Raw genomic sequence first — 11,684 nt, forward strand, 5'->3', positions numbered from 1 at the left:
AGGGAAAAGTAGAGATACCATCCCTGTGGATGTAGTGTACCCTTAGAGCATCCACATTGGGGCTTCTATATGCCAAATGCTAGGAGCATTTGGCATTTAAGCCCCAAAACCCATCAGCAACGGGAAAGCTATATCCCATATGCCAAAAAAAAAAAAATTAGATTTAGCTACAGTACTATCTCAAATGTAAGATGGTACTGTAGCTGAATGTTATTAAAAAAATATATATTTTAATGGTTTTTTCCCTGGGAATATCTCTCACCTCCTTCGTTATTTCTCATCTTTTCTCTTTCTTCGGTCTCTCTTTCTCCGTTCTCTCTTTCTCCTCTGCTGTGTGCTCTCTTCAGACCCAATACTTTGCCCCTCTCTCTCCGATCAGTTATGGATGCTTCTCTCTCTCTGATGACCCTCTCTCTCCGATAGTGATTCCGACGAGGCATCCGTGCTCCGATCCCCTTACTGATTCACTCCTCTCATAAATCGGTTTGGATTCACCGATTCACTCATCCCTTTTTACCGATTCACTCGTCCCTTTACCGATTCATTCATCTCAAGGGTTTGTGGGTTTGGATTAAGATTTTGTTTGCAAAATCTCTTCACGAAGCTCCATCGGTCTCTCAAATCAAATCAAAATCAAAATCAAAGCAATTTACTAGGTGGGTTTTGTGTTTGTGTTTGTGTTTGTGTTTCTGCAATAAAAAGGGGGATTCAGCTTGTGTTTGTGTTTGGGTTTTGATCTAAGAATGGCTGTTGATGTTTGCAGAGGTGGGATTCAGCTTCATCACGAGGGGTTTTCGCTCTCTGTCGGATTAGCATCTTCAGAAACTTTGCTCAGGTTCAACTTCAATTACCAAAATCCCAATTTTATTAGATAATCATTATATTGTCATCATCATCTATGACACCTATCAAAGAACAAATGATAAAACTAGTTTTAGGTGAAGTTGGAATTGGTCGTGACTTCTTTGTTTATGGTTTTGATTTGGGACGTGAAATCTATTTCAGTCTTCAAAGTTCAAAGCCTTTGCTTTGATGTTTTTTTTCCATGGAATTTCGTGATTAAGATGATTGGAATTTGGGTAACTGATAATGCTCAGAGCCAGTTGTGATATGTTCTACATTCCGGCATTATATTTATCTAGTTCATTGCTGATTTCTTTGAAGTTTTTATTTGGTTCATACAGAACTCTTATCATTTTTTGCATTCAGATGTTGTAGAAATTATTCATAGTTTGTCACATTAAAGTTATGACAAACATTTTTACAAGAAGTTTGTGGCACTAGAACTGCTCTCCTTTAAGAAAGCACCCTATTATGAACCTCTCACACGGAGGCCACTGTCCTTTACTGCAGACCATGAATGCACCATCCATAATGGAGATTTCTAGTACTTCTTTCATTAAAGCCAAACGGCCAAATAAAGAAAAATGACACAAAATAGAGGTTTGGACAATGTTAGTTGTACTATGTAATTAAGCCCACTATGCAATGTTCCTTGTACTTATTAAAGCAATGTATAGAGACACAAGTTAGAGATGTAATTAAGCCCACTACTCTGTGTTACTTATTTACATAAACTCACTATTTGGTACTATTTTATTGTACACGGATTACAGTATCTCAGCTCAAAAGTTGTGAATTTTTGTTTGTCATTAGACTTACTATGTTTGTAATAGGCCATTTGTGAGTGATGCTTTTGTTTGTAATAAGCTCTTAGGAACACTGAATTAGCACTTAGCTAGTATCCAAATTCTCATCCCATTAGAGCAATGGGGAATACAGAATAAGTAAAGATCGATAAATCCAAATGAATGATTGAATGTGTTTCGTACACAGTTGGGCATTAAGATCCAAGCTCGTGAACAAAGAGAATGAACCATTAGCAACCATTAACACAGCTAGCAAATGAGTTCCAAAACTAGCCAATAGTCATACACAAAAAAGTATGAGTTATAGTTCTACTACTGTCACTCAATTATGTCCACAGAGACTCTCTCACATAACATGTGATCAAAGCAGGGGGCTACTCAGGCCTAACCACTGTTCCCTTGTGAACCCCCACACCTCTCCTAACCTTAAGTGCACACTTTCTCTACCTTGTAAATTAACCTCCATTATGTTGGGGGTTACTTGGAGTAAGTGAAAACCTTTTGTATATAAGACCTAAACTTCTTCATTCCCTTTCAAAAAAGCTCTCTGTTTGTACTGTCACAAAACATAAGGCATAGTTTGTATTTCTAATATATTGTTTTGATTAGGAGTTGTCAAAATATATTGTAGGATGTTGTTGTACATGAGAAGCTGCCACCAATCATAATATGTGAAGGCTTTGAACTCTTGTAGATTTGGTTTAGTTTGTATTTCTAATTGTAGTGTTGTTTTCTAAAAGGGATGGGTACACAAGAAGAGATAGCATGATATGCTAATATCTCACGAATGGATGATGATTTTCTGGCACTATTTTTAAGTGGGTCTCAAAATACTTCAATGCCCATCCAAAAGTCTTGTCCGGGAGTTGAAATTGTCACCCCTAATCCAACAAAACGTGGTGGCAACTTCAGCGTAGATGAGGACAAACTCCTTGTCTCTGCATGGCTTAACATTAGCATGGATGCCGTGCAAGGTACTGACCAAAGACTTGACAAATTTTGAAAGAAAATTTGGCAATACTTTTGCAAGAACAATACTTACGGAACCACACGTTCTACTTCCTCCCTCAAAAGTCGATGGGGAAATATTAATAGGGAGACAAGTAGGTTTGCTGGGATCATGGCTAAAATTGAAGCCCGAAATCCAAGTGGTGTGACTTACGAGGACAAGGTATACATTATATTGCAATGGTGTCACAATAATAATTTTCGAATAGTTTCAAAACACTAATTATTTATTTATTTTTTTTTTAAAATTTAGTTGAAAGATGCAAAGGAACTATATAAAGAATCACCAGCTCCAACAACCGGCAAAAAATCAGCTTTTGCATTTGAACATTGTTGGGTTGAGTTGAAGAACCAACCAAAGTGGAATATGCCTAAGGAAATATCAAAAGGGTTCCCTCAAACTCCAAGTTCAATTGATGAAGGTGGTAGTAATGATGATGACACAGTGGAGTTAGAGAGACCAATTGGCAGAAAAGCCGAAAAGGCTAAGTGAAAGAGAACAGATGGTGATAAGGGTTTTGATGATTATTTGGCAAAAAAATTGCAATATATGGAGGAATCACATGAACAAGACAATGAGGCTCTTCGCATCAAAGCGGATAGGGTTCGAGTGGATGCGCAAAGAGCTGATATTGAAAAGGAAAGAGCTGATACTGAAAAGGAAAGGCTTCGTCTTGAAACTAGTAGGGAGACGCATAGAGTTGATATTGAAAATGAAAGGCTTCGTCTTGAAACTATTAGGGAGGAGGGAAGAATAATGACCTTGGATACAAGTGTCATGAATGACAAAGAAAGCCGTTATTTTGAAAATCTCAAGGATAAAATCCTTGCAAGACAACAATTAGAGTAAATAGTTGGGTTTGACTCAAGAAGATGATGTCTTGTCATAACTATATTTTGGTAGTAAATTATATATGGGTTGGGGTTTGGCATATGTAGATGATATTTTGTTTCAACCTTATTTTGGTAGTGGCTTATTTTAAGCGTAGGTTTGGAACATGTAGATGATGTATTGTTCCAACTTGATCAATTGGCAGTAGGTTGTGCCACGTATGTAATCACATCATTTTTGTTTATATGAAAAACTCATGTCCTTTCTATGTTTGATGATGTATTTTTACTTATAATAAGATTGATTAACTAGACTAGTGTTTCAATTTCTTGATTAATATTTTAGTACATGAATAAATATTGCAGTTCAATGGACTTCCCTCTTGGATAAATATTTTTAATTGCAGTCTTCACTCTTGGATTCCATATTGTAATTTACTGTAATTTGTATGTATTAAGTGAAGTAACTTACTTGAAGTTTTTGGGTTTCACCTTTAATATTTGTGAGAGTGGATGGCTTTCAACTAACATTGACAGTCACCGTTTTCATAAATTGTTTCTTTTGACCACATATCTTGATTATTTCCAAACTTGACTAAATTGCACTTTCTCTGAAGGAAACTATCATATAACCAGAGGTCCTGACTTTTTATATAATATAACATTTTGGTTACATTATTATAGTGGTATTTTGTCATCATCATCATTGTCATAAATAATTGTATGCATTGATTTGTTTAGGTCTTTTGGGTTGATACCAATTATCTAGGTAATTGGTAATCACATTGTCTCTGGGTCTAAACTACTAGGGCTGACTTGGGCTAAAAGGCACATTCAAACCCAAATTCAAGTTTTGGACAATTGCATACAGCCCTTTTATGACATGCAATAAAATTGTATTAAAGCATAGGAACCTCCTCAGGTATATTTATGGTGTATAGAATGGTGAAGAAGAATGCATGTGGTCAATCTCGATTAATATATGATTAAGATATGCTTGCTTACAAATTATATGCTTTCATCAAGCACCATATCATTGTGCCATTGGTTTGAAGATATTGAATCAGCTTGTTTCTTTCTGAAACATGGAGAAGTTCTTTCTGACATCTCATGATGTCATTTGTGCTGAGGCAATAGCGTTATTTTATATATATATATATATATATATGTGTTTTTTTTTTCCTGTGTCTTGGATTTTGTAGTGAAGGTTATTTTTCTTGGATAAAATGTAAATTCTTTATTTCTTGTTTGGCTATGTTTATAAATAGTCTGCTTGTGATCTTTTAATTGAGGAAGTAGGTTGCTTTGAGCAATGTAAAAGTATTGAAAGGAGTTGGTTTTATGTCAGATCAAATCCTGTTTTGGCCAATTCTTCTTCGACAATCTAGTCCTTCTTATCTGATATTTATTGGGTAATTTTTTTTTTGGCTGGTTGGCTGTTCTTAACTGATTTGGAGTGGAGGAATTCTTGAATTTCCAAAGAACTAATTCTGCTCTATCCTCTGTTATGTGATAATTTTTTGTCTAGAATTGGGAACTTAATGTCCTCTATGTCAATTGTAGCCAGTTTGTAAAATGAATGTGTTGAGGTGATTGCTGGACTGTACTTTGACAAGTTTGTTCTTAATATTACTTAAAATAATAATGAAGATGAATTTTGTTTGCTTACATGCTTATAGTTTTGATATTCTGCTTATACCACTTCACAGATGTCATTTTATTGTAATTTCAATTGAACTCAACTTGGCTAAATCTTAATCCCAACTAAATTATGGTTGACTATATATATCTTTTCTTATCATTATATCGTATCAAAGGTTATACTCTCATTCCTCATCTCATTTTTTAAGTGTGTGTGTGTGTGTGTATTGCTATGATCTTTCAACTTGAAGACAGTAACCCACAAAATTGAACAGTAAGATCTTTTTGGATTTTTGTTTGTTATCTGAACAATGCAAAAAATTTTAACTATATTCATTCGTAAGCATCACAGTATTGGGAAAGAAATGAAGGAAAAAGAAACCAGGGCCTTGGACCATAGGTTATAATTGCTTGTTAGTTTTGATAATTTTTCAATGAGCCTAACTTCATGAAAAGTTTTTGGGATCTTTATAAGTAATAGTTGTTAGGGATGCTAGTTGTTTACTCTTTTAACCTCTTTTTGATTTTCAATGAAGAATGGAAAGAACAATATTTGGTCTTTGGTCTTCCTGTGTTTTGTGGTGAAACATTCCCTTATGATTGTGTGTACATTATATGGCAGTTCAATGGCTCCAATTTGTTTAATTCAAGTTTTAAGTGCAATATGATGTAAAATAAAGGTGCATTATTTGATGGAACATCCTATTTACAATTTAAATAAAATAAATAAATAAATATTAATAAATATTAATAAATAACAAAAGAAGAAAGAAAGAAAGAAAAGATTTTATAAGGTAACCTATTTGGTATTAGTCCATTGTGTTACATCTTGGTCAATATTGAAATCATTGGCTAGAATGATGTAAAATCTGTTGGCATTTCACTACTGTCTTTAATACTTCCTTCACTGAATAATTGGAAGCAATCTCAATTTTCCTGATCCTTCTAGTGTGTTCTTTGAGCCCATCATGAGTTGTGTCTGTTATAGCAATTGCATAAGTTTTAGTTTTCACACCTTTTTGTTGCAATGAAATTAACATTATTTTGATGAGACATTTGTTTGGATCATTGTGGAGGGGCGAGATGTTCCAAACTCCTAAAATGAGAGAATTTTTCATTTGGATAATATTTTATCTGAAGTGGTTTTAAAATTGGATTAGAGGCCATTAGTTGAAGTTAGCATAATAAAATCAACTTCAATTGGCTTAAATAAAAAATAAAGAAAATAAAATCAGCTGCCACATTCTCTTGCATGTCCTTAAGATGCTTTAGGGTCTTGTTTCTTTGCCAGGCAATTAAAAAGGAACCCAAATTTGCAGCTGAGAGAGGTGCTTTGTAAAATTAAGCTTTGATTATAAACAATTTGTTTGGATCATTGTGGAGGGGCGAGATGTTCCAAACTCCTAAAATGAGAGAATTTTTCATTTGGATAATATTTTATCTGAAGTGGTTTTAAAATTGGATTAGAGGCCATTAGTTGAAGTTAGCATAATAAAATCAACTTCAATTGGCTTAAATAAAAAATAAAGAAAATAAAATCAGCTGCCACATTCTCTTGCATGTCCTTAAGATGCTTTAGGGTCTTGTTTCTTTGCCAGGCAATTAAAAAGGAACCCAAATTTGCAGCTGAGAGAGGTGCTTTGTAAAATTAAGCTTTGATTATAAACAAGACAATAGATACGGTTGATTGTGCTTTCACTTTCTGCTCTATATTTTTGCTTGTCCTGTGTCTTGGTAAGAACAATATTTGGTCTGATTTTGGATGTGACTCTTGATAAGAAAGTATATAGCCAGCACAGCACTGTTTGAGCTTTTTGATTGATGTTTGTGTGTAGTCTTATAATGCATATGATTAATTAGATGCTGGGTTACATGTTCTAGAGGCCAATTCTTGGCATTCATCTACTATCTTGGTTCTGAATGATCCGAATGATATATGAATTTTGACATCATGTCATAGGATACTTACAAAAAAAAATGTCACGTCATAGGATGAAAAAGAGAAGATTATGAATAATATATCACTCTCTAATTTGTGCGAGGATTCTCTTTCATGCATTGTGAGTTGTGACTAAGTTTGAGTATCTTCAAATAGTGGTATCAATTTAGCATATACAATACACTGTTCTAGTTCGTAGTGCTGAAAGAGAAGATTATGAGCCTTGGGGACTTTTGCTTTATTTCTTATCAATCTTTACCAGGGGACTTTTGCTTTGACAGATTTTAAGCTTTGTTTATTGAATAATATATCTACTTGTTCCCCTTCCATAATGTAATCTTTGCTTGTTTTGCAATAATTGTGATAATTTCCTAACACTGTCGTCTTCAAGGTTGTCTCTATGGGTCGCTCTAGGCTTCGCAAATTGCTTTTTGACGACTCAGACGAGGATGAGATAATGAGGCGAGTTCTTAAGGGTTCAACATCACAACGTAAACGTCGTCGGTATATCGAATGTGATCGTTTGGCAGGCCATAAAAGACTTTATCTCGACTACTTTGCCGACACACCAGTATATCCTCCTAAGTTATTTCGGAGGAGATTTCGGATGAGTCGGTCTCTTTTTCTCCGTATTCAATCCGCAGTGGAAACTTATGAACCTTACTTTATCCAAAAAAGAGATAATGCCCAAAAGCTCGGTTTATCTTCTCTTCAAAAGATAACAGCTGCACTTAGGATGCTTGCGTATGGAGTGGCAGCTGATTTTATGGATGAGTATGTGCGGATTGGAGAATCCACTGCAATAGAAAGTATGAAAAAATTTGTTAAAGCGGTGGTTGATATTTTCTCCAAGGAATACTTGAGGTCCCCAAACAACGAAGACATTGCTAGACTTTTAGTCAATGGGGAAAGACGTGGATTTCCAAGGATGCTAGGGAGTATTGATTGCATGCATTGGAGATGGAAAAATTGTCCGACTGCATGGCAAGGTCAGTACTCTGGTCACATTCGTGAGCCAACCATTGTTTTGGAAGCAGTGGCATCATTTGATCTTTGGATATGGCATGCATTTTTTGGATTACCTGGGTCAAATAATGACATTAATGTATTAGAACGGTCTCCTATATTTTCTGAGCTCGAACAAGGACGTGCTCCTGCAGTTAATTACTCAATCAATGGCCATGAGTATACAATGGGATACTACCTTGCCGATGGCATATATCCGAAGTGGTCAACATTTGTTAAAACAATTCCATCTCCACGAGGACATAAGAACAAATTATTTGCAAAAGCTCAAGAGGCGAATAGAAAGGATGTAGAGAGCGCATTTGGAGTGCTTCAAGCAAGATTCGCAATTGTGCGTGGGCCTGCAAGATTTTTCTATAGTGAAACGCTCCAAGACATCATGAAAGCATGCGTAATTCTTCATAACATGATCATTGAAGATGAGCGAGATGTAAATGAAGCGGTGGAAGTAGATTATGAGCAAATTGATGACAATCCTACTATACAACCATCACGGGAGAACACAAATGAATTTACGGAGTTCATTGAAACCCATCAATGTATTCGAGACCATAAAATTCATTCTCAACTCCAATTAGACCTCATTGAACATTTATGGCAATTACAAGGGGAGTTCATCTCCTCCTGTCTCAAGCGTCTTTTCTCCTCAGGCCCTTGGACTATGACATCCTCACAGTCATACTGCAACTCTTCAAAAAAAAAAAAAAAAAAACTCACATTAATTAGTAGCTTCGTAGGTGTACATGACACCTATATATGTAGTTTTTGTTAAAATGAAATGGAATATCTTAACGGTGAACAACTTGACTAGTCTATTAATACTATTATTTGTAATAACCTTGAACTGCTAACTCTTTTTTCAGGAGGTTCAGTTGATTTAGAAGAAGTTTAAATTCGGCAACCTCCTTTGTGCAAAAGTTGTTGTTGGGCTCAAAAGTCACTTTTATTGTTATAAGCATGAAGCTCCAAAAGTCACCTTAGAAGCTTGTAAGGCTTACTGCATTTTTGTTCGACTCTTTTTATTCAATTAATGCAGTTCCAAAATAACACACTCATACACGCATGTATATAATCTTAACAAAAATCTTAGGTCATTTGATATGTACAACTCCAATGGGGTGAGTGGAGGAGAAAGTTTTCCAATTATTCAATATTAAAAAAAAAAAAAGGTAAAAAAAGAAAACCTATAATTATAAGCAATGTCTATAATTATAAACAAAAGCCTTATAGTTTAATTAATACTTTCCCATACATCAAGTACTTGAGGGTTTAAGGATGGAGGGTTCAAGTTACATAATTAACAGTATATATAACACATATGTTCTAATTATCTCTAAAAAATACATGCAGAAGTTTATTCTAAATTAATATTTTTCTCTCTATTCCAAGAGAGAAATTCATCGAGTCAAAAGTCAGTGAAAAGAGATGAGTTACGAATTTTCACTCTGAACTTATATATTCTCCATTGTAACTTTTCAATGAGAATATGAATTTGTTCCCAGAGAACTGTTTTGACGTGTGAAAATAGAATTGATGCTTCAGACTTTGTGTTCAATATTGAGCGATTCTCAAATTAATATATATATATTATATATATTAAAAGAAGATTGTTGTATTAATAGATTATCCTAGTACTCGAGAATAAAACTTTATTGCTGCATTCACTTAATCCTAGCCACTTATTAATATATTGTCCTAATACTACTTAGAAAAACACTTTATTGCTGCTTTTACTTAATCACCTTCTTTCTAGAAGAGTTAAAGACGTCCTAGCCACATGGATAAAAAATTTAATCCTACTAAGAGCATCCACTCCGGATGCTATATTCATCTTATTTTACAATCTCAAAAAACTACTTTATCTATTATACCATCCATTTACAATACACCCAACATCCCAAAATTCTATATCTCATCCTTTTATTAAATTTATTTTTTAATCTTTCTTATTATTACTTTTCCAACCATCATTTTTTTGTTTCAAATTCAACTATTCTGCTTTTTTCAAATTTATCCAGTCCAACGTTGGAATATCCTCAACAACCTGCCAAATTTTTTTCTTTTCAATTCCTTTCCCACACACACACACACACGTTGGAATATCCTCAACAATCTGCCAAATTTTTTTTTTTCAATTCATTTCCCCCCCCCCCCCACACACACACACACACACACACAGCACACACACCGTTGGAATATCCTCAACAACCTGCCAAATTTTTTTTTTCTTTTCAATTCCTTCCCCCCCCCCCCCCCCACACACACACACACACAAACCTGCCATCACACACACACACACACACACACCACACAACCTACCAATTCCTTTCCAACACACACACACACACACACAACCTGGCAATTTCTCTTTCCAACACACACACACACACATACAACCTGCCATCACACACACACACACACACACACAACTGCCAATTCCTTTCCAACACACACACACACACACACAACTGACAATTTCTTTCCAACACACACATCCTGCTAGTTTTTTTTCTTTTCAATTTCTTTCCAACTATTTCAACAACCACACACAGAGAACCTGCCAATTTTTCATTTTTTTTGAGAAAGAACTTGCCAAATATCAATTTACTCAAACTTGCTAACTTTAAAAATCCACATACATACATATAAATGCAACCTGCCAAATATCAATGTACTCAACCTGCCAACTTAAAAATCTACATACAACCTGCCAATTTTTAAAATCCACATACATATATATATACATACACCTATCAAATATCAATGTACTCAACCTATCAATTTTATAATCCACATACATATATATAGATACAATCCACATACATAACTATCAATATTGTCTTTAGAAGACTCATACATATATCAAATTACAATAAAACTCCATATGCATAACTCACACACTTAAGTTCCTAGAACTCCCCTTGTAATTGCCATAAATGTTCAATGAGGTCTAATTGGAGTTGAGAATGAATTTTATGGTCTCGAATACATTGATGGGTTTCAATGAACTCCGTAAATTCATTTGTGTTCTCCCGTGATGGTTGTATAGTAGGATTGTCATCAATTTGCTCATAATCTACTTCCACCGCTTCATTTACATCTCGCTCATCTTCAATGATCATGTTATGAAGAATTACGCATGCTTTCATGATGTCTTGGAGCGTTTCACTATAGAAAAATCTTGCAGGCCCACGCACAATTGCGAATCTTGCTTGAAGCACTCCAAATGCACGCTCTACATCCTTTCTATTCGCCTCTTGAGCTTTTGCAAATAATTTGTTCTTATGTCCCCGCGGAGATGGAATTGTTTTAACAAATGTTGACCACTTCGGATATATGCCATCGGCAAGGTAGTATCCCATTGTATACTCATGGCCATTGATTGAGTAATTAACTGCAGGAGCACGTCCTTGTTCGAGCTCAGAAAATATAGGAGACCGTTCTAATACATTAATGTCATTATTTGATCCAGGTAATCCAAAAAATGCATGCCATATCCACAGATCAAATGATGCCACTGCTTCCAAAACAATGGTTGGCTCACGAATGTGACCAGAGTACTGACCTTGCCATGCAGTCGGACAATTTTT

At 35.0% G+C, this 11,684-nt stretch overlaps 2 protein-coding genes across 2 annotated transcripts in view; one reads left to right on the forward strand and one right to left on the reverse strand.

The window, feature by feature from the left end:
* Positions 1 to 255: 255 nt before the first annotated feature.
* LOC112027863 (uncharacterized) lies at positions 256 to 8,986 on the forward strand. Its single transcript, XM_065774424.1, has 4 exons — positions 256 to 656; positions 764 to 835; positions 7,460 to 8,729; positions 8,958 to 8,986. The coding sequence occupies exons 3-4, from the start codon at positions 7,469 to 7,471 to the stop codon at positions 8,984 to 8,986; spliced, it is 1,290 nt and encodes a 429-aa protein (XP_065630496.1). The 5' UTR covers positions 256 to 656; positions 764 to 835; positions 7,460 to 7,468.
* Positions 8,987 to 11,003: 2,017 nt separating this feature from the next.
* The window catches only part of LOC136067943 (uncharacterized), a 4,295-nt gene continuing 3,614 nt past the window's right edge, over positions 11,004 to 11,684 (reverse strand). The window contains exon 4 of the mRNA XM_065774425.1: positions 11,004 to 11,659. Within this exon, the coding sequence (XP_065630497.1) occupies positions 11,004 to 11,659 (656 nt within the window). The remainder of the gene's footprint in view (positions 11,660 to 11,684) is intronic.

Source organism: Quercus suber, unplaced genomic scaffold (assembly GCF_002906115.3).
Source record: "Quercus suber isolate HL8 unplaced genomic scaffold, Cork oak 2.0 scaffold_92, whole genome shotgun sequence".
NCBI lineage: Eukaryota > Viridiplantae > Streptophyta > Magnoliopsida > Fagales > Fagaceae > Quercus > Quercus suber.

Coding starts and splice junctions, on each gene's coding strand:
- LOC112027863 (XM_065774424.1), top strand. CDS start 7,469: ATGGGTCGCTCTAGGCTTCGCAAATTGCTTTTTGACGACTCAGACGAG. Junction 8,730..8,957: donor CATCTCCTCCTGTCTCAAGC/GTCTTTTCTCCT, acceptor CTCTTTTTTCAG/GAGGTTCAGTTGATTTAGAA.